General features: G+C 36.8%; 1 protein-coding gene across 1 annotated transcript in view; it reads left to right on the top strand.

Moving 5' to 3' along the window:
• The first annotated feature begins 1978 nt into the window (after positions 1-1978).
• Positions 1979-27659, top strand: part of mri (BTB/POZ domain-containing protein mrityu) — a 62262-nt gene continuing 36581 nt past the window's right edge. Inside the window, exons 1-6 of the mRNA XM_083126318.1 lie at positions 1979-2115; positions 13835-13966; positions 15911-16021; positions 16930-17142; positions 19546-19763; positions 25346-25543. Coding sequence (XP_082982444.1) covers positions 1988-2115; positions 13835-13966; positions 15911-16021; positions 16930-17142; positions 19546-19763; positions 25346-25543 — 1000 coding nt within the window. The 5' untranslated portion in view covers positions 1979-1987. The remainder of the gene's footprint in view (positions 2116-13834; positions 13967-15910; positions 16022-16929; positions 17143-19545; positions 19764-25345; positions 25544-27659) is intronic.

The raw sequence follows: 27659 nt of genomic DNA, 5'->3' as shown, positions 1-27659 counted from the left end.
GTCTTGCCTCTATAATTATTACTCTTAAATTATCATCATATTATTAAATCTCCAATAACCTAACGAAATGTGAAAAATTTTACTGACGGGGGCTCGAGCCCGCTGATCCCCATCTTGGATACGTGCTATTAACAATAACAATGTTATAGAACGTTCTCAGTCTTGCCTCGATAATTATTTTTCTCCTCAAATTATCGTCACATTATCCAAGAAGCCAATAGCCTAATTTTATCTAGTGTAAACTAAAAAATTTCCTGGGAAGGGGGCTCGAGCCCATGATCCCCACCTTGGATACACGCTATTAACAGGGTTATAGAACATTCCCCGTCTTGCCTCGATAATTATTTCTCTCCTTAAATAATTGTCACATTATTCAAGAAGCCAAAAACCTAATTTTATCTAGTGTAAACTGAAAATTTCCTGGGGAAGGAGGCTCGATCCCCCTGATTCCCAACTTGGATACGAGCTATTATCAATAATATAGTTACAGAACATTCTCCGTCTTTCTTCCATAATTAATTATCTTCTTAAATTATCCTTATTTTATTTTATTTCACACCACAAGGAACCAAAAACCTCATTTTATCTAGGGTAAACTGAAAACTTTCGGGGAGGGCTCGAGCCCCCTAAGCCCCCTCCTTGGATACGTGCCTGTCCACCAGGTATCGAACCCGGGACTCCTTGATTGCAAGGCGAAAACGTATTCACGGCGCAATCGAGAAGGCAGTTATAAATATCTGATACATAAAAAATATCAAATAAATTCCCTTATATGTATTAAATACTAATGTATTTTTACATGTTTAGTAATTTAAATTTATATTTAATAACATTATAAATATTAATCATATAGGCTCTTTCTTCTCAGATGCTTGGTAGAAAATTTGAAAAGTTTCATGCACATACATAATATATATGTATAGTTTGTGTATGTCTGTGTAGACCACAATCTTCTTGCGCCCCCCCCCCCTGAAAAAAAAATCAATCTTCAATGATTTCGCGCCATGGTAGGGTATGTAGCTGCCTGGCAAAGTCCTCATTCCGTAAATTCACGAACTGCATGAAATCAGAAAAAGACATATATTTCCCCTCGTTTTCAGAAAACCTGTTTCACAACCCACCCCTGTCCTTTCTGTGGTGAAGGACACTCCAGTGGGACAATGAATCTCCCCCCCTATTTACTGCGAGCAGCTAAAGAAGACGGCCGCGCCATCTACTGGCCACCGATGGAAATGCAATTTCAAAGCGCAGCGAGGTTTAAATGTAGCTTCCACTTCTATTCCCTAACTCTTCTATGACCTAACTACGAGAGCATTTAGGTTTATTAGTAGAAGAATGCTGAGGGACCTAATCTTAAAACATTTTTATGAAAGTAATCGCTACAACTTCACAGTATGTGCTACAGACGTAATTGCATACATAGCATGATGAAATTACGATAAGACAAGGACCGAGTCTGCTGCCACATGCATCTTTTTTGAGGTTCCAGCAGAAAAAGAACGTGGCAGCAGACACTGCCAAATTATTTCCCGAAGTCGGTATCGGGATGGGAATTTTTTCCCGATCCTTTTCCCGACTTTTCTGGATCCTGCACATCCCTAAAAGAAACAGTAGGTAAATTGTCCACCAACATTTTCATTTTGTTTGCTTACCATTATGTTTGACTTTGACTGTACTACGTACGCATTCTTTCGTATTCGTAGATCTAGAATCTGTGATCTAGAGTAGTTCCCCTCCCCCCCCCCCCATGATTACCGCTACGCTCCTGATGATACGTGAAATGATATTTAATCACAGTAAAACAGCAGAAGGTTGATCCAAATGTTTTAGAACACCTTCTTTAAAATATAACATTTTAAAAGACACTAATGATTCATCATAACTGCAGTAGTGCGAGACGCGGAACGTTCTTCTTTTCTTTACCGACATATTTCTCACGTTAAAATCACATCATCGCGTCACTTCCTGTGAACTGTGAATGTGTTGAATGAACAATGTGAAGTGGAATGGAAGTGAGGTTAAAGTATATTATTATTGGTTTTCTTCATGCCTTAGGGGAGTGCTACAGAAGATAAAGAGGCTCGAAGATCATTTGTATTTCATAAACGGGACAGTGTAAGTATATGTAAATCAAGTAATGCCAGTTTTTTTGCAATAGTTTTTTGATTGTATGTGTGTTTTTTTCCTACAATACTGTGTTGACCCAGCTGGTCCTCCATATATGAACTGTCCGTAAACGGGTAACAAAGAGATTTGAAAAGTAGGTCTGTTACATATTCGGCAACAATATGTACCATGTTTTGAATTCTTTGTATGGGTGTGAATAGCAAATTATTAACTGTTAAATTATATAAATCTCATGCGTTTGTTGACTAATACATGCAGTTTGTTGAACTCTCGGAGCCTATAATATTGCTCACCCAATGTGGTAATAGATCAACTGAATAAAATAAACATCATCTGTCGCCCAGCAAGATAATTAGAATTAAAATCTGGAAACTAATATTTACATATTCTCACACTAGAATTGTAAAACTCGATATTGCCAAATAATTTCACTAATCCATAATCTACAATTTCATTGCGAATTCTAAAAATTGCAATGATTTCATTACAAGATTTGTGCTAATTTAACCCAGATAACCCTAAAAGAGGACTACAAATAAAAACAAACTTTTATTCGCATAAAATGTTTCATTGTAAACTGAAATATATTATAAAAATATAATTATACACTTTTGTTCATATTTTGGCAATTATTTGGCCCATCCTATATATAGGACGCCAGGAATGTGAATGATACAAATGTATTGCTAAATTGCATATGTTTTACACAGTATGGAAATGCACGAAACATTTGACGTGCAATCCAATGTCACACTTTACACACTTTGTGGTTGCTATTGCATTGCACTGTCGCCATCTTGTCTGTTTCTCTTGTGGTATTACCAAGTGATCAATTCTATCTAATCGTACGTCTTCGTTGCCAGATGCATTTGGGCATCCTTTGGAATTTGTTTTTGAGATTCTGATGTTGCTTACAAGCAGGGATGTTGCAACTCAACGACGAAAAGGTAGCAGATCCATTTTACCTTTGCGATATTTGTGTATTTGCCATGCATTATTTACTGCCAAGTCAATGCAGTGAGCAACAAGAGGAAAGTACCATTTCCCCCCTTATTTTGACTCTGTAGAGACTTAGGTTTTGATCACAACGATCTACACCACCCATATTAAAATTGTACATGGGTAAGAGTCTAGTTTACGTCCTTTTCCTAAGGAATACGTGTCATATATCGTTGGAAAGGTTATTTTATAAGGAATTCAACAAAGTAAATCCCAAGGCGAGTAAAAGTTTCCTGGAGGGGAAAATCGAGAAAAACCGATGTTGTCCGGATATGCGTGATTGAACGTACTGAGGACATTTTTCGATGATGAAGCACATATTTAGGGGTGAAATGAGTGCTAATGGAACCTAACCTAACAGGCCTAACCTAACCTCGTAGGCATACCTCGTTCCCGTGAATGGTTAGTGACAGAAAGTGTAAAAAGAAAAACTTAATTACTCTACGGATGCCGGAGCGCCGGCTGTCTGCTAGCACGGTTTTGTCAACGGGCAAGAAGGACGTAAACTAGACTGTAGCCTTGTACATGTGAACGAATTATTCACAAATTACTGTCATACTCTATTTGTGCCGCAGCAAAGGTTACTTGTTGATATGAATTACGTATGTATGATTTGCTGGACAGCATCAGGGTGGCTACTCCTTGGGAATTCCTTGAATTATGGGAATTATGCGTGAATTTTTGGCTCCGGGAATTATATTGAAGTTTTTTGGTTACGTAAATTTGAGTTTGAAATTCTAACACAATTAACAATTTTTCGTACATTAATATATGTGTCAACATTTGTGACTTGTGTTTGTAGACATATTTTGAGTGTGACTATGTGAAATGGCAAATGTAAACTCTGCAATTTTAAATATATATACCATTTAACTGAATTGAAACAGATTTTTTTGGATAGATTGGAATCACACAGACCCTTTATTGTTAATATATTTGTGTGTGTAAGTGTATGGATTGTGAGAGGCAGTGATATGTAAGGTGACATAGAGAAAACATCTACTTGTACCCTTTAATTTTTGCAAAGTTCGCCTCAAAAACCGAGAATTATGGTTTATTTTAAACGGTCCTAGAGTCTCCCCCTTCCTGAATACATAACAATCTTTTCCACATTATCCACAGTAAAATTCTGCGTTTTGTGTGTGAGGATCATCTTATATGCTGAAAATTATCTTTGAACAAATTCAGTCAGTTCTGCAAATTTGAATGTTGAAACTTTTACTTTACAAGGCATGAATGCCACAAACCAACACCAAACTGGTGCGAAAGTTAGCAACACCACACAGATCAGAAGTTTGCACTTTGGACTGGGCAGGTAACATTGGCGCCAGACATTTTGCTTTGTTTGGAGCTTTGAGAAAACAACTTGGAGGGAGGGAAATCAACAGAAAGTAAGTTTCAAACATGTTAGTCATTAAATTTTTTCATCATCAAACAGAGGAAATACCTCTGTGTAATATAAAATCCTGCAAAACCTTAAACAATATATAAAGACCTAAATAAATGTAGGTGCATAAACCTAAAATAGGTTCTATGAAGCAAAATAGGCCATTTTAGGCACTATAAAACTCATCGGTTGTTGCATTTTTTAATGAAATGTTCTCGTAACTTATTTCTTATTTGCCTGCAAAGAAAAAAATGGTCAAAAACCTAAAATCCGAGGTCTGGTTATCATTCACTTACTGCTGTTTTAGTTTGTTTTATGGAAATATTCTAGTTACATAACATTTGTGTAAATTGATTTATCACTTATGCATTAGTGAAGTTATCTTTGTGATTATAAAATAGCGAAAGTTAACTGCATAATTGTATTAAATATTTTTCAACACAATTAGTGGTGAGGAAGGAAATTAATGAATTGTCAGTACATGCTACAAAATGCTGTAATCCATTTTCAGACGAACATCGCAGAACTGGTATATGTTACGACATGGATGTGTACTTTAAAAACTTTTGATATAAAATCAGGAATGAAAATATGTGATAGTGCAGAAAGAGACTGTATGGATTTAAAACTAAAGAGACTTCACTTACGTGCAGAGACTTTACATTTGCTTATTTTGTTTTCTGGTAGGCAATTCTTCATTTGGTAACAGTATGGTATAGTGAAAACACATTTCACTCGTTTATTTCGTAATTATTTACATTTGTACTTACCTGTTATGCATAGCGGAACATTTTTGAACGTGGGATTTTGCTTTTTTCACTGAAAAAAGCTTAATTTTTCACATTACAAGTATTTATTGTACGTTGCTAATTCACTTTCGTTACACACAATATGGTGGGCAAATCTTGACTCACTTTGTCTATCATCAGCTGATATGCAGTGTTTCCAAACTTATTAACCAAAAAATGCCACACAAACTATTCACAGAAGGTTTTTAAGTGAAAATTGATTCACAAACCATTCGCGGAAGGTTAGGTTAGGTTCAGTTAGATTAGGCAAACATAGAAAATTAAATTTGAAAAAAACAAAAAAAACAGCTCACACGTCATCTTGTAAAACTACTGCGTGGTTGCTACACTAACACTTATTAACAGAAAATGCCACACAAACTATTCACAGAAGGTTTTTAAGCGAAAATTGATCCACAAACCATTCACAGAAGGTTAGGTTCAGTTAGGTTAGGCAAACAGAAAATTAAATTGGGGGGAAAAAAAAACACGTCATCTTGTAAAACTACCGCGTGGTTGCAACATTAACAGGGGTTTCATAATTGAACGTTTGATTCACGTAGTCGACGGTAATGGTGGCAAGAGCTATCATGCATCGGAGATACATTAATGTCAAAAAATAGATGATTTACCATCCGAATAAGTTGAACGAAGGGAGAAAACACTTCCACGAGCTTCCAAAAGTCTACAGAAACTCATTTCCGTAAGTAGTTTCTCCTGTAAATTTGAAGAAATGTGTTTTCACTATACCATACTGTTACCCTCATTTTTCATTACATTTCTTTGCTTTTAAATATAATTGTGTATGCATGTTTACTGATTTTTATCCGCCACTAGATCCTGTGTGGATGCGTACATCCTCCGTTCTATTATTGTGGAGAGTGGTGACCCTTTCCACTAATTGATTTGCCCTATCGTTTACACAATCTATTCTGGAGCCAGTGATCTGATTAATCTCAATGAATTCGCTTTCAAGTTGACCCATCCTTTCCTCAATACCCCTATTGGATTGGGACAAATCTTTAAAATTTTTCTTCACTTCCCTTTTTTAGTTCTTGGTGACCTTTTCCCAAACATTTTAAATTATCTTTTAAATTATGATAATTCTGAAGCTCTTCATGATTTTTTTCTAACCTCTTCCGTGTTTCCTGCTGATCTTTTTTAATTTGTTCCAGGGTACTTTGGACATTTTGGAGTAAGGCAAAAATTTCTTCATTAGTTATTTGGCCTCCATCCAAGGAATTACCACCGACAGATTTATGAACCATCCCTTTGCATTTAGCACTCCTCTCTGGACTTAGTGTCCCCTCCACAGTGGCTTCTTTAGGTAGACCCTTTGGAGAAGGAATAAAACTAGATGTGACATTATCACGCGTACGCCTCCCCATAATGCTAGTCATGAATCTATTCCTTTTTTCACTTTAAATAAAACACTAACAACAACACAAAAAGAAACTCTAAACACAAATTTAGAAATATCCCACAAAAATGTAAAATTGCTTAAGTTCTGAAATAAAGATTTAAAAATACCTATAAAATTTACTTTCTATTCTACACTACAGCATGCATCCTCACATACGATCCATGGCAAACACAACGGAACTGGCATTTTGATTTTCATCCTTTCAGATTTAAAACTGTGTTACTAATTTACCAGGTGTGTCGGTTAATAATTCTTAATTGATCTGAAAGAAAACAAGTGTATCTGGGGAGAAAGGTAACATATGCTTTTTTCAAAATATGCTATGCGCCATTGCTAGTTATACATTGTGCCCATCTGTCCGTCTGTGGATGCCCTTCCAGAAAAATCGTTCACATTTTGAGGTGATCCAGTCAGCAAGCTATTGTTCGACATCTTCGACACAATCGTTGAAGTGTTGCTGGGAAAGTGAGTGAGACATAGATGAAAACAAGTGGTAGTCCAAGGGGGCTAAGTCTGGTGAGTATTGAGGGTGGGGCAAGAATTCCCAGCCAAGTGCAGAAATGTTGACTCTGACGCCTTTTTTGTGTCTTGTCGCCCAATCTGGCACTTTTCGATGAATGTATGGTTCAAATTGATGAGTTGTTGACGGTAGCGAACGGCATTCACTGTTTCACCTGGTTTCAGAAGCTCATGATACACCACACCCTTCTGATCCAACCAAATGTACAGCATTGTCTTCCTTCCGAAGCGATTTGGTTTTGCGGTCGATGTTGAAGGTTGTCCTGGGCCAACCCATGACTTTTTGCATTTTAGGTTCTCGAAGTAGATCCATTTTTCGTCCCCAGTCACTATCGGGTGCAAGAAAGACTTTCTTTCATGCTAAGAAAGCAACACTTCACACACCGTTTTTTGCTTCTCATTCACATGATGTGGCACCCATTTTCCTGCCTTCTGGATCTTTCCCATGGCATGAAGACGATCAGATATGGTTTGGTGAGCAACATTTAACTTCATTGTCAGTTGTTGTTGCGTTTGCGTATCGTCTTCGTCCAACAGTGCTTGCGATTCGGCATCTTGGAATCTTTTCTTTGTCTTTCAAGTTGAAATCACCACTTTTGAATCGTCGAAACCATCACACACACACGTCTTGCGTTAGGACATTGTCACCGTACGTTTCAACAAGGATACAATGGCGTTCACTTGCATTTTTCTTTTGATTGAACAACAAAAGCAGGACATGCCACACATGCTCCTTCTTTGGTTTGAAGTAGGGATGGCCAGATCCGGATCCTGGCGGATCCGAAATACGTATCCGGATCCTAAAATTTTTCGGATCCAGATCCGTTTTGCCATCCAACATGCGCTTCTTTGGAAAGTAAGAATGTGTTTATAACATATTGTTACCTGCTAATATACATTTATATATATATATATAATATACATACATACACACACACATATATATATATATATATATATATTGTGTGTGCGCACGTGCGCGATTTGTAATCAATTAATACACTTACAAGGGAGGTCTAAGTCTCCCCCTCCGATCTCCATGAAACTTGGCAGATGTATAGAGCCCCCCCCCTCAAATGTCAAGATGAGAAGAAATTGTAGTGGGGACCTGCCCCCAAAACCACGTAAATATGGCATAGGAAGAAACAGGGGGCATAGGGCTTCTCTATACACCTGCTGAATTTCATGGAAATTGGAGGGGGACACAGGGGTCAGATGATCCCCACATCAATTTGTCCTCATCTTGACATTGAGGTGGGTTTTGCCCCCTAAAACAGTTTTTTAGTCTAAACCAAAAAAACACGTATTTCTTCCTTTGGGCCCCTCTATACACCTGCGAAGTTTCATGAAAATCAGAGGGGGACGCAGGGGTCAAATGCCCACTTAAGTTTGTCCTCATCTTGACATTTGAGGGGGTTGCCCCCTAAAACAGTTTTTTTAGCCGAAACAAAAAAACACGTATTTCTTCCTTTGGGCCCGTTTATACACACACCTGCCAAGTATCATGGAAATCAGAGGGGGATACAGGGGTCAGATCCTCACTTCAATTTGTCCTCATCTTGACATTTGAGGGGTTTTGCCCCCTAAAACCGTTTTTTAGCTGAAACAAAAAAACACGTATTTCTTCCATTGGGCCCCACTATACACATGACAAGTTTCATGGAATTCTGAGATTGACACTTAGATAACCTCCCTTGTTAGTCTTACACTTTGTAATTATATAACACTGCATATATTATAATGTTTTATTTTAATTTTTAAAACTGTAACTGTAGAACAATTGTATAATTTTTGTATAATATTTCTATCTTGTTATATGTGTTAAAGGTTTCATCCTGGAATGGAATGTCTCACATTTATGTGTGTTTTCATTTCCAATACATTCGAATGAATACATATTCGTTTCAGTGGCATTTACAAGATCACCTCTGACATTTTATGTTAAACAAGTAAGATTATTTTTGTGCACGAGTGTGTTAGCCGATGCGTTAGGAAATCTGGAGTTTGCCCCTTCTTCCCCCGCTTTTTTGGGGAGAGGGCGCGAACTTTAGTATTCTTTTCAAAGAATGGACATTTCTCAAGAGAACGTAACATGTTTCATGTTCTTGGGTGCCATACAAGTTGAATAATAAGCCAAAATGTGAAACTCTGTTTTTTACGAAAAATAGGTAATTTGCATATTGCTCAGAAAATTGTTATAACTCGGGCACTATGGGAGCAATCTACTTCGGATAAGTTTTGTTTTACATCAGAGCATGCAACCGTGTACAATTCAGAATGCCGAACCGAGGGGGGGGGGGGGGGGACCGAATTTTAATGAAAAAAACAAAAATCTGGAGTTTGCCCCCTCTTCTCCCGCTAGTTTGGGGAGAAGGCACAAACCTTAGTATTCTCTTCAAAGAATCGACGTTTACAAAGAGATTGAAACATGTTTCATGTGCCTGGCTGCCATACAAGTTGAACAATGAGCCAAAATGTGAATCTCTGGTCGGAAATGTGTCATGGATATGTTGCAGAGGGGGGAGGTTGGTCATCAATATGAATTTCCCAGGCTTGCTCCAGACCTGTGTCAGTTTCCACCCAAACATAAGAGTATGAAGGTCCAAAAAGCACATTCATTTCGTAATCAGCACCATGATACCGTATGGTATCATCGGGCGAGTACGACCTTACTCTGGTGATACCATATGGTATCATCGGGGGAGTAAAGGTTAAGCCTCTAAATATTACATGGAAAATGCATAGAATCATCATTTTTTTCTTGTCCGTATGGGAGTAGTAAGGGAATTTGTCAACAGATGGAGGGGATAAGAGCGGGTGGCGCCGTCCGATAGTTGTCGGACGTCGTAGTAAGGCATTTTGTTGGACAAACTGAAGGAACATGGAAACAAATAGGTTCCATTGATTCATACGATTTTTGTCGAATATCGCCACCCGACAAAGTATGTCACAACATGCGACAGAAATTGCATGGACTGCAACATCCAACAAAAATCGCATGCATAAACAAGAAGAGCTGTGGAATTTTATTACTCTTCTGGCTCACTTCACCTTATTTAATGTAGCAGTGCTTACGAAGGTTTTCTTTCATTATCCAGACGTATTACTGGTTTTGCACAAGTTAACATACGTTTACAATGGCATTGCGCTATTCTTAGATATCAAGAAGAATCCAACCAAACGGGATATATATTGAATACTATCACGAAAAAGTGAAACATAAAACTGCATTGGTGAACGTTATAAAAATTGGCAAGTGCATGCTCCCAACCTCAAATTTACTGCAACACTAGTATTGCAATGAAATTAACGCCACTCTCTGTTCTGTCTGTTTAAACTCGTGAGAGATGGTCATTAATCTCTCACTGAGTAAAGTTAATGTCCAATATTATGAAATAAAATACTAATAATAAATACGTAAATATTTTAATATCATATTTACTTGAATCATTCCATCATAAAAGCAAATCACTTTCTTCAAGAATTGACTTTTCTCTGTCAGCCCTGCTAAATTTTTACATTCCATCTACTGATTTATACGAGGGGTGGCCAGAAAGTAATTTCCAATTAGTACGGACATTGATTTTTCGCAAACGCCAAAACCGTGAAAAGTGGTAATTGGTGCGAAGTTATGTTTAGGAATGTGCAGTGATGTCTGGGCACATTTTTCGCCCTTTCGAAATATCGAAATAATGCGAATTTTGCTGTTTTTAGCGATTTTTTTAAAAGAAATGTCCTAAAACAACGAGAAATTCCATGAAATACAACATTCTTGTCTTTTCTAGGCCTTTTTTTTGTACATAGAACATGCAAGTTTTCCAACATTTTACTCAAGAGTAAACTATAGAGTTATATGTACATGGAATAATTCAGACAGCCACATTAAATCATGTATTTCCCACGATTTTTTTCAACTATCAAAACCATATGCATCACAGAGAAAAGTAGCAGGGTTCTAACAGGAGATCGAGTGGGTATCTACCGTCACACAGGACCCACATCTTCAGATTTGTCGCACGAGATATGTTTTGAATTACCAAGCTAAGTGCGCACCATCGGCATTTGTCGAGCGAGTAATAATTTCTCAGTCGTTAGGGCATCTGACTACTATGCGAGAGACCCGTGGTCGATCCCCTGCAGGGAAGAACCGGGATGTTTTCCACATATTCAAACTATTCCGGCGCCCACCCAGCATCATATGAAGCTAGTACCTTGAGGAAACTTTGAGGGATAAAGGTAGCCAGGAGCGTGGTGCTGATCACATCACCCCTACCTTCGTGATCAAGAAAGTTTTGGGGTCCTAACTCCACACCCCTATACGACCTCATGGAAAAGTGCAGCGGAGCACTTTACTTTTACTTCCTCAAAAATCTGTTTCAACATATCAAACTGTCACGAAATTACGTAGACCATGTGACCTACACTTGAAAATAATAGTTTAAAGCACAATGGAGTATTACGTTTTGGTATATTTCGCAGATAAATGTTCTAAAACAAAAACGCGAATTTTGGGAAACGTAACAGTAACAAGTCAAAAAAAGATAATGCCAATTTTTGGTGCCATAATATATCGGTATCTGTCACGTGAGATTGATTGATTTTAATTTTTTGGGTGTGTCGCCACTTAAGGTCATTATGCACCCTGCAGTATATACGGGGAAAATTCCATTATCTAAAATCCTTACCTTAAAATTAAAAAAGTGGTATGGAAAATAACGTTCCCAAAATAACTTTCAAGATATCAAACTCTCACGAAGAGGTGTAAGCCATGTGACTTACAATTTGAAACAGTAGTTTAAAAACACCATGAAGGTATAATTTCAGATATTTGCCAGGAAATGAGCTAAAATGAAAATGTGAATTTTGGGAAAAATAACATCGTATAGTAAAAAATAGAAAAATAAGAAAATACACCAATTTGAAAAAAAAATATATCAAGGTCCCTACCGATTAGGCATAAATAAAACAAGAATATCAGTTGTAATTTATTGCATTAGTAACAGTGAGTCCTAACCTAATTTTCGGCATAATCAACACCGTTGTTCTGGCATTTGTCGTAGCATGGCACTAAATCTTGTATGCCCATGGTATATGTGTCTGACAGAAAAAAGGCTGGGACTATCTCTACCGCAGTGTAGCTGTGAAATCCTTGCTCTGTCAGAGTCCTCTTCAGTTAAACAAAGAGATGAAAGTCTGTACATTCAAGGCCAGGGCTGCACAGGAAGTGGTCCAAAATCTCTCACCTGAAGTGATGGAACACCCGCGTGTACTGAGCTGTATGGGGTTGTGCACATTCGATTGGCCTTCGTGAATTATCTGCACCATCGTCTGACCATACTATCACTCACGACATCTGGTCTGCACACATCACACGATTTCTGGTGGCTCTGTGCCAAATTCTGAGCGTGCAATGTAGGCTACATCGCAGTCGGTGGGAGACTGTATGAGAGCTGCAATCTTTAACCTAGAACTGTCCTATAATGGCTGCATTGCAACTGTACCAGATTAAAGCTACATGTCACTTCTTCCTGCCTGCATGTGTGTGTGTCGCTCTACGACCACTAGTCCTTTTTTCAGGATGCCCCTCGTATATGAACTTTCAGAAGCTTTTATTATTAGTGTGTTCCTGTTTTAATGTGTGGTTAGCTAAATCGGGTACCTATGCAATGCAATTCTATAAATTCCTTGCGTTAAATTTCAAATACCTACATACCCTTTTCGTCAGCATTAATGGTAGCCTATAACTGCATGTTTTCAGTTTCACAGTACTTCACTTGGATATACTGTACTGAAGCAGAAATCCCATTGATAATGTAAGGAAATATGACACTTTATTTTGTTCGATTCAATTGTTTCACTTATATGCAAGAGTTAAGTTGTTTGCTTTACAGAGAAGAGAGAAGTAGCTTTATGCATTGAAAAATGAGTCCGCACTCATGGTTCTTGTAAGCAGAGGGTTCCAAACCTCAGTGGAAATATCAACATATAATACCAAGACTGGATAAGGGGACTGATAAATTACAAAATGTATTTCTTAGTCAATCACTCTTCACTCTAATCTCATTTAGTCTTAACTTTAAAAATAATCAAGTATTTTATTTTAAACTTACTGCGTATGACAAAATTCCGTAATCCTTCCCTAGCTTGTTATTGTAATAATTTTCCAAATTCACTATTTTGCAGTTTGAATTCAAATGATAGAGAATAGAGAAATTAAGTCAATTTCATAGAAGATAATATTGGTACTTAACAAAACCATACGTGGATCTGTATGAGTTTATTATTTCTATTTGCAAAAACATCGATTTAGTTTAGTTTGTAATTGTCAGGGAAAAATGCAAATTTTGTCCTGGAAATCCTGGAAAAGTCAGGGAATTTAATTTCTGCTTGTTTGTAGCCACCCTGCTTTGTGGGATACCATTCCTGGAACCAAAAGGAGGTGCCAAGAATGCAAAAGCTGGAACCGGTTGAGAAAAGTATAATGTCAAAGAAGTATATAGTTATGTGAAATGATACAAGAAATAAAAAGTATCATTACAATATCTTACATGATATGATGATAAACTATTAAGAGGTTATTTTTTTATTTAGATTCTCATCCTCTGGGTGTGAGATGTCTGTACCAAAGGATCGCCACACATATGATAGAGATAGTAGTAGTGATACGGAAGATTACCACGATTCAGATGACAGGAGACGAAGAGTGTTCAAAAACAGAATGAGGTAAGTGTATTGCATTATTTGTTGATAAGACATGATTTATAATTGAAACATTTTTCTTCTTTTGCTCGAAACTTGTCTCATTTGAATACTCTCATACAGTGTGTAGATTTGTTCCGGAATGCGACATTTAGTATTATTAGAAGGTGCTAAGTTCTGTAACAACATTATGTTCTGATAACAGATTATTTTGAAGAACCAAAATATGAGATTACTACAAAACCAGGCACGTATCTAGAAATAATAGGTTCTACTTATTAATCATATAAATAAAAATCCAATAAATAATTTTCTTAACCCACTACTATAACTAACATATAATGTTTTGGGCAGAAAGGGGGGGGGTCCGAATTAAAATAATTTTATTAAATAAAATTAATACTAAATACAATACATAAATTAATATTATATTTTTATTACACGAATAGGTAAAAAGACTGTATAAGAATAGAGATATAACAGTGCATATTCATTATGTAGCTTACCTGTAGTTAAGATCGGAATAATTTTTGCATAAAAAGAAGTGCAGTGGAAATGAAATTAATGTCAAATAGCTGAGTAATTGAATATTTATCAAATAACAAAAATGATGTTACATGTAGTTGGAGAAAAGTAAGTTTCTGATTAATATTTTATGCATATTATTTTGAGTAGTAGTGTACATAAATCTTCTTTGTAATGTCCTTCGAAGCCGTATGATCCTAATATAATCCTTGTCTTCAAATAAGTTCAGAGGAAATTGTACAACAAATGCTAAACGAGTATATTTTCATTATATTTAATTTTTGTACTTAATATAAGGCATTTAAATACGTCCTTCCTGGCCTTCAAAGCCGTGTGATCCTATTATAATCCTTATCTTCCAATAAGTTTAGAGGAAATTATACAACATATGCTAAACGAGTATATTTTCATTTAATTTTCGTACTTAATAAGTCTTTCGGGTGGGGGAGTGGTCCAGACCCCCTAAATATGTCCTTCCTGTCTTGTATGATCCCAACATAATCCTTGTCTTCCAATGAGTTCAAAGGAAATTATACAACAAAGGCTGAAAGAATATATTTTTCATTATTTAATTTTCATAATTGATAAATCTTTTGGGGGATCCCCCTAAATATGTCCTTGTACAAAACATATTGCAGTTTTTGTTATTTGTTTTCTGTATTTTGTTATTAATAATGTTTATTTTGGAATAAACTTTTATTTAACTCTGTTCATGTGAAATAACAAATTACATGACAGTTACTCTTCATGTTTTTGGTTTAGCTGTTTATTTTATGCTCTCCAATGAAAGATAAAAAAATGAATCTTATTCATGAATTGAAAATGAGATCTAAAGTAGCAGAATCTAATTAGTGTACCAAAATGTACCAAACGTTTTGAAACTAGAAATGAGATATCTTGAAAATGACTGAAGAAATTGAACAAACTGGACCTCCCTCGGACCGATTGGTGCATCTAGAGAACTTCCTGCAAGGGAAGATAAGTTAGAACAACTAAGTCCCAATATCGGAGAATTCATACGTTTCAGGACTTTAGAATTCTATGCTACTGAATAAAGTAGTAAAAGTGCATAGATTCTAAAGGTTCTTATTTTGATTAATAAATGCCATTCTTAGCTAATGTGCAAGTTTTAAAGTTAATGGTTAAAAACTGCAATTATTTTTGCACCAACCTGATGCAGACATTGTGTTCTTTTCAATGTTAGGTTACCATTTTAGATTGTCATAATCTGCCATACATCAGTGTGGCGAAAAAGAAAAAAATGAGTTACCTTTTCCTATTTCATTTGAAACCCATATGCCATGGTAATCCAACAATAATATTGAATTACCCTCTATCTTAATTTTCAGTGCATATAACGATTTAATTCATGTCTTAATGTATTTACATTACCATATTAGTAAACAGCTGTGCAAAGTAACTAATTTATTTTCTCTTCCTCAGTTATGGTTCATCAACAAAACCTAAGCCATGCCTTCGCCATGCAAATGCAGATCAAAGACCCCATCCAGTGTCGACTCCCAAGCAGTCCGTGAACACTGCACCTCGAAATAGGTGAGGCTTCCCTTCGCAATATGTTGTGATTATTCAATAGTGAAATTCATTGTTACATAAGTGATTGTTGGTTCATCAAAGATAAATAAAATTGAGTGTTTGATTATAAAACTTCTTTATTTGGTGTGAGAGAAAGAGAACAAACAAATGGACATTTACTGACTCTATAAAGTTTTTTTGATCTAATATATTTTCATGACATGTTTTATGCATTAGAAAACAAATCTTCATATTTTGGATAAGATGTATAGGAGGCACACCTCTGTTGGTTTTGTGCCAAGACTACAGATAACATTACAGGGGGGTGGGGAGGTGGCTGTGAAAAGTAACCAGGTCATTGAACTAGACATCACCATTGCTAAAGTTTATTAATTTTTTTATCATTGCACATTTGAAAAATGTGTGCTTGAATTCTTCCTCCCCTGATAGGTTTGCAAAGAGATCCATATGCTAGAGGTTATAAACAATGTGGAAACATCAACAATTGCAAAGAATTTCATTAACACACAACACATCTAAACAAGTCTTATATACAGTAAAATGTTGATTTTACATTTTTCAGGAGACTAGACTGAAAAAACTTAAAATGTTGGGAAGTGTAAAATAAGGAAAAATTTTATAACATTTTGCTATGTTGGGACCTTCAAGATTGAACATGTATAAAGCAGGAAAATGTCAAATCTGGGATTGTAAAATCGGGTTCCACTGTATTCCTTTGTGGTGTTTCTTAATGAACCATTTATAGTTTGTCAATGAACATTTACAATTTTATGTCAGATCAATAGTATATCAGTTATTGCTATCAGTAAATTTTATATCAGTACTTTATCGGTATTGTACTACACGTACAATTTTATTAGTTTTACTACAATGACATTTTTTGAAATTTATTTTTTGTCTCTTTGTAGATCAAGGAATCAACATCATTCCTTAGGTCCTGCCAAAAACCAGATGGGGCAAAATAGGGATGTGGATTCTCCGCCTAGCTCATCAGGAAGCACAAATTCTAACGTGGTTGTTACTCCATCCAGTGATGAACGGATAACTTTAGTAGTAGATAATACTAGATTTATTTTGGACCCAGCTTTATTTACTGCTCATCCAAACACTATGCTTGGCAGGTTGGTTGTTCTAACTTATGAATTTGAATTTAACCTGATTTATAATTGTCATTTTTGAGATGATTAGTCCTGGGATCATTAAACTATATTCATATTGGTCCAACTTGCTTTACACGTATCTTCTGAGGACTGTTGATAAAAATGGCGGCACATTAAAAAGTTGTTATGCATTCTTCACTATAATTACAGTCAACAAATTCATGTGTATTCTTGTGTGGTAAACATAATTAGGGCTGAGCCGATACGTGTGCTGATGTATCGGTATTTTCCGATACCAGTAGCACTGGAAGTATCGGTTGGGTTTTATTTACCAATACCGGCTAATACTTTTCCATTGTTTTGATCCTTTGCGGGCTCAACGAAAATGTCGTCCAACACTTTCGAAGAGTATAATTTTCCTAGAAATTATGCAAAATTCGAAAGTTCTTTTTTATTTTACAAAATTGGAAAGTGGTTTGTAATTTGCACCATTTTGTGTGAAAACACTGAAATTTGTGTTACTAAACATGTTACATAATATTCTGATATATTTCTTGAATATTTTAGAGCAAAAATATTTGTAAATTGAAGCATGTAATAAGTGTGGAATACTTACACACTAATATCAATCAATATTAGGAAAAACTTTGAATATTTCAATATTCAAGCGTCTTTATCTGTGGGCCTCACCCATGGTGTAGTGGTTTAATACCCGGTGGAGGCACATAGTGGTTTGTAGCCCACTTTATACTGTAGGTCCAGCCCAAATTAGCATTACTATGCATAAAATGGACTTAAAACACCAACTCGATCAATCATCGGTATCTGTATCGTTGGGAATCGGTTGGGAGTAGTATCAGCTCAGTCCTAAATATAATGTCTGCCTCAGTTACCAAATATCTTTTTTTTAAATGTACACAAAAACAGGTAAAAGAAAAAGGTGAAGCACTGAGATGCAAGGAAAGTCTGCACCAAATTCCTTAAGTCTTTGGAAATTGATATTGAAACAAAGAAATCAATAATATTTATCACACAAAGGTGCCAGTAGCACCAACTTTTAGAAACATTGGTTGTACTGAACTCAGATTTGTTTTATAATTTATTCAATAATATATGTCATAAGAAAGCTGAGGATTTGCTGTGGTATGCCTTTTTTTTTATTTCTTGGCCAGAAAATATCAGCTTTTACATTTAAAAACCCGTTCAGGCATTTGTGAGAGGAATACATGTATTTTATAGTGGCCATTTTTGCATTTTAGTCATAATTGCCTATTTCGAAGATGACTGGTTTTTGAGAACCTAATCCAGTAGAAATTATGAAAAAAATTGTCTGTTCATAACTTTTAGCGCTTATTTTGTATTTTCAGTGCTTTTTTGCCTGCGTATTTTGAGAATTTTTTCCTACCTTAATTTTCTAATAACAATGTGACCAGTGATAGTGTAAATAATATGGGACACTGACAAGTAGTATCATATTGCAGACGTAACAAATTATTTTGAAATATTTTGATAACACTCACTCGGGAACTAAGTTGTGGGAATTCTTTACATGGATAATAATGAAACATTTTCTTTCCTTAAGTGTGGGGATTTATTTCTAAAATAAATTATAACAACAGGCGTTGAGCCCCACAGGCTGTAACAAATTGCCACCATTGGTAGCCTAGTGGTACAAAATAGTCACAAGTTTGATCCCTAGTTCAGCTGTAGTATTCACAAAACTTTTCAGTAAGTTATAAAGTTTTGATATTTCTTACATATGAGAAAGATACTACTGGGGACAAACAAAGAATTTTTAATACTTCTGTGGGACATTAGTATCATGTAAATACAATTTTCCATTAAACTCATCAAGGATACAGTAGTGCCTCAAAATACAGTGAAATCTCAATTATACGTTTTATGAGGGACAGTATTACTGATAGATAATTAAAATGGTAAAATTAGGTACACACGAAAAATAAAGAGTACTATATACCATATTTAGGAGTGTATAATGTGCACCCATGTTTTGATGGGAAAAGATGCAGAAAATTATATCTCTAATATAACATACAGCACAAGTAAGGTTCAAGAAAAGGCTTAGTTGTAGGTCATAATTATTATTTAATATAAAAATACCTACTTCATGGAAATCTTGAGCTCCAAGAGCAGCATTCTTCCGAACAAGCAGTTGTTAAAAACGTATAACTGAACTCTTTCTTGTCAATACTGAACTTGTTCTATCATGAAACGTATAATTTCGATTTCACTGTATTTAAATTTTACTTTGCTTGATGAGTATGCTGCAGTTTTTACATTACTTACCTTTTTTTGTCAGTTGTATGTAATTTAATATTTCCATTGAGTTCAATTGTAACCAAATGCTTAATATTGTATATTTAATGTTTTTGCAGCCATGCCATACTATATTTTATATTTCAGAATGTTTAGCTCTGGAATAGATTTTACTCACCCTAATGACCGTGGAGAGTATGAAGTAGCTGATGGAATATCTGCATCTGTTTTTAGAGCAATTTTAGAATATTACAAGGGTGGAGTGATACGTTGTCCACCGACTGTTTCTGTTCAAGAACTTCGTGAAGCTTGTGATTACCTTTTAGTACCATTCGATGCACAAACTATAAAATGTCAAAACCTCCGTAAGTATTGTTGATAATATGTATATTTAATTGTATTGTTTCCTAAAATTAACCCTAGCTTACCTTATCCATGCTGTAAGAGAAACATGCTTACCTGGGGGGGGGGGGGGGGTCACAGGCACACGCTTTTTTTTAATCATTAAAATTCAGGAAACCATTTTGTTGTCACTCCTTTCACTGTTGGTTACATATGCGTAGTTATTTATTAATAATAATAAAAAACATTTGACCGGATCGAAGCAAGTGTGGGGCATTACCCCCACATCCCCTATACGCCTTCATGGCGTGGTGCTAAGCACAGGGGAGCACTTTACCTTTACCTTTAATAAGAAATAATTACCAATTATTGCAAGAGTATTGCACACGTACACAGTGCGGAAATTTGAAATAGAGACTGTTTTTTTCTCGGTATGTAGCACCACTGTGCAAGTGTTCTGTGGTGCGAACTGGGAGTAACTGGTATCTCACGAACAACTGACAGAGAGCTCATTGACCTTGATCGACATTGCTGGTTGTGGCGTTGTTGAATGTGGGCACGTGTTGTGAAAGTGCTTTGTGATTTCAACATGGAACAAAGAGCAAACATAAAGTTTTGTGGGCTCTTGGGTAAAACTGCTGCAGAAACGTTTCACATGTTGTAGCATGTCTATAGGAACAATTGTTCATCCTGTACGCTTGTATTTGAATGGCTCAGGTGTTTCAGTGAAGGATGGGAGCCAATTGAACACGACGAGCATCCAGGTGTAGCAGGGAACGGTGAGAACACCAGAATTGGTTGAGAAAGTGAGGACAATCATTACTGAAGACTGAAATTTCAGACAGACTGTTACTGGTGCATTTTATCTTGAGGTATTGAAATGTTTGATGCAAGAAATAACATGTGTGAGTCCCGAATATCGGGATGATGGGAGCTGGCATCTGCTATATGACAGTGCACCAAGTCACATGGCTGTGATTGGGAAGAACTTTTTGCCCTAAATTGACTGTGTTTTGTCACACCCTGCCTACTCACCGGGTCTGGCTACGTGTGATTATTTTTTATTTCCTAAACCAAAATCTGCACTGAAAGGTTTCTACTTTTATGATGTACCAACAATCAAGAAGGCTACGACAGGAATTTTAAAAACCGTTACACAAAATGAATTCTAGCAATCCTTCCATGCACTGGTAGTCATTGTGCTATGATGTGTGGATGCAGGAGGGTCCTACTTTGAATGATCCAACTTTCTATGAAGACTTGTTTATTTTTTACAGCACCAGTCTCGATTTCAAATTGCCACACTGTGTATATTACCATTCACTAAAACTCACAAAAAAACAGAATACTTTTTTATTAATGATTTTTTGTTTATAGAGCTGTAGTTGTTCATTAATTATAATAATTACCAACCAATTGTGCACTCTCAATGACATGAGTCTCTCGAATAACACTCATTCAAAGATAAGCCTACATAGTGCATTTTGCCTTCTATTGACATTACAGTTACAGGGGATGGACAAAAATATGGAAACACCATGACATCAGAACGGGTGATATCGACGCAATTTTCCCACTTGAAATCGGACACGGCAAGACATTCTTTTGTTTTGCACTGTGAGATAGGGCCCTGTCGGACTGGCAGGAATCAACAGTTGCACTGTAGATAGCGTGCAGTGCAGTTGATACTGAATCATGTCCGAGCTGACAGTGTTTCAAAGAGTGCAAATTATTGGTGCTCGCTTTGCAGGTGCCTCTGTTACCAAAGTAGCCATGTTTTTTAGTGTATCAAGAGGGACTCTATCCAATATCGTGATGACACAATAGTGCGTCTGGAAAGACATCATCAGATAAACACCTGCGTGGATGAAAATGTACACTGAGTGAGCAAGGATAAACAGGCTGTCACTCGTTGTTCCTTGTTGGCTGCCGACAATGTGAGGGGTACCCACTTGCTTAACTTGTATGACTTCCCTATCCCATGTAGGTGCAGTCTGACTGTTTCAGCGGAAACATGGAACCTTTCTGCAAGTTCATCACACGTTAGACCACTGTCCTCCTCGATGGCTGCTTTCACTGAGAAGGATTGTGACCATGTTTTGCATGAAGAATGGTGCAAGATCCCATTATCCACCACCCAGGACTTGTACAAGGTGACCAAAATAGTTCTTGCTGTTTTTGACGTCCCATTAATCATGCGCTCACAGAGAGGAAACGAAATTACGCACATGCCTGCCAATCGATCGGGAGCTAGTCTGACCATCGACTGTCAATAATACAGGTACGTTGCACACACACAGCAGTCATAGCTCGTCCAGTGTTGAAGAGAAATGAAGGTATCGAAGCAGCTTGTTCGTGTGTGTTCGTTGTATAACTTTAGAGTGAGCCTGTCAGCTGCCGCATCAAGTCGCAAAATTTGCAAGGCATTTAGTGAGAATGCCGTGAACAAACGGACTGCTAGGCATTGGTTCCAGAAATTCCGTTCGGGAGATGTGAGCCTTTCGGATGAACCTCGCAATGGACGACCACATGTGTTGGATGACAAGGCCCTGAAAGCAGCCATCGAGGAGGACAGTGGTCTAACGTGTGATGAACTTGCAGAAAGGTTCCATGTTTCCGCTGAAACAGTCAGACTGCACCTACATGGGATAGGGAAGTCATACAAGTTAAGCAAGTGGGTACCCCTCACATTGTCGGCAGCCAACAAGGAACAACGAGTGACAGCCTGTTTATCCTTGCTCACTCGGCACCTGAACACACCCATATTTGATCGCTTGTTCACTGGTGACATAAAGTGGGTCCTCTATGACACTTCCAAGCATACCAGACATTGGTTGTAGCCACGTGACCCTGTTCCTCACACCTCTGCACCCATGAAAGGTTATGCTCTCTGTATGGTGGAATTGTCGGCAAGTGGAGCATTACGAGCTCCTTCCACCTGGTCAGACCATCACTGCTGACCTCTACTCTCAGCAGTTGCAAAGGGTGCACCGTTCATTGCGGCAGAAGGAGCCGGCATTGGTGAATCGCAAGGGTGTGCTGTTCTTGCACGACAATGCCAAGCCACATGTGGCAAAGAGGACCCGGTAGACCCTTCAGCAACTTGACTGGGAGACACTGTGCCATCCACCATATTCACCGGAACTTGCACCAACAGATTACCACCTGTTTCATTCCCTCGACAACCACCTCTGTGGGAGATCCTTCGCAAATGAGGAGACCTGCGGAACGCACTCACGGACTTTTTTGCATCCAAGCCCTCCGAGTTTTATCACCAGGGTATTGTGCAGCTGCAGGAAAGTTGGCAAAAGGTGTTGGATGCTGATGGAGATTACTTCAAAACCTAAAGGTACGTACCGTCCACTGTATTGCTCTTTGTTTATCACTGCTCTAGAACGGCAAGAACTTTTATGGTTATCTTGTATTTGTCCATTCCTGAGAGACTGCAGCCCGTTTTGGAAGCTAATGGCGGTCCTGCATCTTATTAGCTACAGAATTCTGGCATTTCTTCGAAGGTGTTTCCATATTTTTGTCCATCCCCTGTTTATTTTAATGAACAAAAGTAATACAGAAATATTTGGAATACCCTAGGGAACAATGTAATTGTAATATTGTAAAATATAAAAAATTTAACAGTTGAAAAATAAAAAAATAAAGGTGGTGGGCCTGACAGGCTCCCTTCTTCTGGTAAGCTAGAGTTGATCTATATTTGAGTGTAAATCACTTTATAATTGTGAATCATTCCAGACTTCAATACTAAAATTACAAATATATATAAGACAATTAATGTACCTATTATCTGATTGTCCCTAGAAAAAACCTGGCAGCAATCTGACAAAAAAAAAAAAAAAAAAACTATTTCAGGGATCACCAGAAAACGGTCTATCGCAAGCTACCAGTAGCTCATAATTTGCAATTCTATCTGATATGACATATGGCAAGAAATTTTGGAACTACTCATTCTGGGAAGGCGTGCTTCGCCATATTGAGGCAAATGGAGAAAACACATATGGAGCACATTGATTATTGGTTATATTTTTTAAGAAAGCAAGACAAAATGGATTTTCAATAAAACAGAATGACATGCAGCTTTACACTTTCTAATAAACATTTCCTGATTTCAGTCTACTGAGGTTATTTCTTTTGATTGCATTGTAATGAAATTGTTCCAGGTTTAATACCAGGTGGAGGCACAGTGGTTCACATCTCACATTAAATTGTAGGTCCAGTCCCAATTTGCCTGTCTGTGCATAAAGTGAACTTTTTTTACCAATGTTTCAAACACTACAACATATAACACCCCACAAAATGCACACTTGTCAAGCAGACAATTATTTCTTAACCAGTTCCACACAATATAGTTTACAGACTAATAATACTGTATCTGCCACCACGAGCAGCAATAATTTCTCATGACTTGCCAGCTTACATAAATAAGAATGGAAGCAACTTGTTCCATGCTTCTGGATGATGGTGCTCAATTGTTTTGTATTTGTGAAGATTGTTTTTAGTGATTTGAAATGAAAAGAAGCTCTGATGAAGATCATTCCTCTGAAAGGACATATTGTGGGACAGGACAAGTATCCAAAGATCAAGACATTTCTTTCTTCAGAGAATATTCTTGTGTGTAAAGTGGTGCATTTTTTGGTGATGATAATGGGCTCATATCAGTGTGCTACAAGCTTTCCCCAATGGATGATATTTATTGACGTCTAGGGCACAGGGCAATTTGGTCGAAAGATCACTATGTTTTGTTCAGTCAGTGTCAGGTTTTTTGTGCCTTCAGTTTTGATCTTAATTTCTGGGTGTAGCTAGGTCTTTCTCAGCCCTGATGAAAGATCTAGGCTGACCCAAAAATTAGGATGAAAACTGAAGGTACAGACTGCAGCAGGATTTCAAAACCACGCCACCAGAATCTCCTGACATGTGGCACACAAATCCATGTGCCGTTGTGTGGCCTTAAGTAGCCATGGAGCATTGGTCGAGTGACCATCTTGCATTTTCAGTGGAATGTTACTTTAAGAATAACGATTGTGCCACTATAACGCCACGTAAATTCACGTTCTCCAGACTTATCTGTGATTTATTTTTGTGGAGGTTGTTGAAGCGAAAGTCTACATGACCTAACCTGACACGTTGGATGACTTAAAGGAGTCTATTTGCACTGCAATACAGCAAATTCCACTTGAGATGGTGTATAAGGCTATGATTGCTGTACGTCGACGTGCAGAGGTTGGTTTGAGGAAGAATGGTGCCCACCTGAGTAACACTATTTTCAAGACATTGACATCACATGATCCTTTTGTATGTATTTTCCAGTCATGTAAGTTTTTCATTGTTATTCTGAGGTGTAATATAGATTTTGCAAATTCAAATCAGCTCAATATTTCTGCTGCACCCTGTATATGTTGTGAATGTTTGTGTAGGTAAATGTTACTTCTCCTTTACTCAATTTTTCTATTCTACTATTAACCATGGGTCACCGTCATCCTGCTACCTGTCCTCAGGCACATCCTTGTTCTTGATATTCCATCAACTGTATCTCTGAACATTCTTACTCATACATGTATTTAAAGTATTAACATAAATTGTTATTTTTTATTAGGTGGCCTGCTTCATGAGTTATCAAATGAGGGAGCACGTAGACAGTTTGAAGTGTTTTTAGAAGAGCTTATACTTCCTCTAATGGTGAATTCTGCTCAGCGTGGGGATAGAGAGTGCCATGTTGTTGTCCTTCTCGATGATGATGTTGTGGATTGGGATGAAGAGTACCCCCCTCAGATGGGAGAAGAATATTCTCAGAGTATGTTGTACAGTTTTACTTTATTGTCTTTCATGCCATATTTTCTAGTGCAGAAGGACAATATCTCACATATTGCAAATTTACTTTCATAAAGCATTTTTCTACATTAAAAATATTAGGCATGGATGTTCGAAAATAATATTTCAGAAAGTTAAGTGGTATTGTGTTTTTGCACAAATTTATGGGAATTTTGGTTGGTGTGATTTAGTGACAACAAAGCAAGAATTCATAATTTTCATTATTTAACCAATTTCAATATTCATGAATATTATGGAAATATGACAGCACACTTTAGGGACACAAATGAGTTGTCATCAAAGTCTGGTCAAGGAGAGGGAACACTCTCCAGTTGAAACTACAGTGGTCAGTGGCACAAATGAGTCTGAATCTATGGACAGCAATGGGACTACTGTACACTAATATGCAAAGCTATAAAGAAGAACTGTCCACCACAGTGTCGAAGGAGAAGCTGATGACACAGAACTACATCTGGGACATCCTCCAGGGTGTCTACAATTTTGCAAAAACAAAATTTCCTGACTTTCCAGTTCAAATTATTAGAGCAATTAGTGTATTCAACTAATTGCACACTTCGAATCCCACTTAGCCAAGTACTGGAATATTTTCTTCAGATGCAATAATGAGGAGGGAAACTCAACAGTAATTGACTGTTGAATATGAGGAGGGAAACATATCAGGGGTGAGTTTTTATGTGATACCATGCGTGGACTAATGATTAACAAATAATAATTTCTATCATAAATTACTGCATAATTATAGTACAATATATAGTACTCCCAATAACTATTTACCAAACACACACACCAAAAAAAAAAAAAAAAAAAAAAAAAAAAAAAAAAAAAAAAAAAGGCAGCAAGAAAGTGATAAATTCCAATAACCACCTATTGTAGTAGATCTACATGAAAATAGTTCAAATTTTACTGTAACTAATGGTAATGCTCAGTGTACCAAACTGAATATGGTTTGTCAACAGGTCTTAAAATTTATTGTTTGTCCTTTCTTTCTTTGTTCAAACACCTACTTTTAATGTTGCACTGCTACAAAAATGTAGACTTTTTCCAGAGATACTGTAAATTTTCCTGACATTTCCATAACTTTTCCAGAAATACTAAATTCCCTGTCTTTCCCAGGTTTTTCAGATCCTCTTAACTCGTGAGGAACTATTTCAGGTTCACTATGTGCCTCATATCAATCACTGTGCTCGTGCACTATGTGTTGTTGCTTGAGGTGCACGTTACAGAAGAATACAATGTGAAATTTTCCAAAGAAACTTTTTTTTTAAGTTTGGAGGTGTATGTAATGAGTATTTTCTACATCCAGGGGAGGCAGAAAACAGAGAAGGGTGGATCTATAAGAAGGAATATGAGTAATTTCATGTCAGATCAATCAAAAAAAATAAGTTTTTGACCTTACCAGTTCTGATTTTGATGAAATTTGGTATGAAGGACACATATGACAAGGTAAGTAATTCTGCCAAATTTCAGATTTTTTATTTTGAAAATTGCCCAAGATACAGACATAATGAAAATCAAAAATTTTCGTAAAAAATGACAAACTCTCATACTTACAAATGGCTGCAACTTTTACCCTAATTGTAGTAGAGTGAAATTTCAAACACCGTTGAAATAGAGCTTTCCATTGATACCCTATATGACCTATGACAGATTACAGTTTCAAGGTCATTCACTGTGACCTTTGACCTTGAAGATCTCAAAACATGCCATCTCGGAAAATTATGGAACAATATATATTATTGTCACAACATTGTTCTACCCATGTACCAAATATTAGGCTCGCACTGCAATGGCAAGGCAGTGCAGGATTAACGGGAGTGTCATGCTGCATAGTACTGCACGTAAGGCAATAGAGACATTGGCTCTAATAAGAAGCCTTGCCATTGGCTAAGAGGCAGCCCTGCCATTGGCTAAAATGGCTGCAGTTTCAATCTCTGATCTCCAAGATTTGTTCCTATTAACTGATGAAAATTGTGTCTATCAAATAAAGTTGCTGTCACATAACAGCATATTTCTGATAAAACTGTTGATTTGTTATAAAATATACACATTTCATCTTCTATATATATAAAAATGAATGT

Source organism: Lepisma saccharinum, chromosome 8, assembly GCF_977018435.1.
Source record: "Lepisma saccharinum chromosome 8, izLepSacc3.1, whole genome shotgun sequence".
Classification (NCBI taxonomy): domain Eukaryota; kingdom Metazoa; phylum Arthropoda; class Insecta; order Zygentoma; family Lepismatidae; genus Lepisma; species Lepisma saccharinum.
This window is presented reverse-complemented; position numbering and strand designations above follow the sequence as displayed.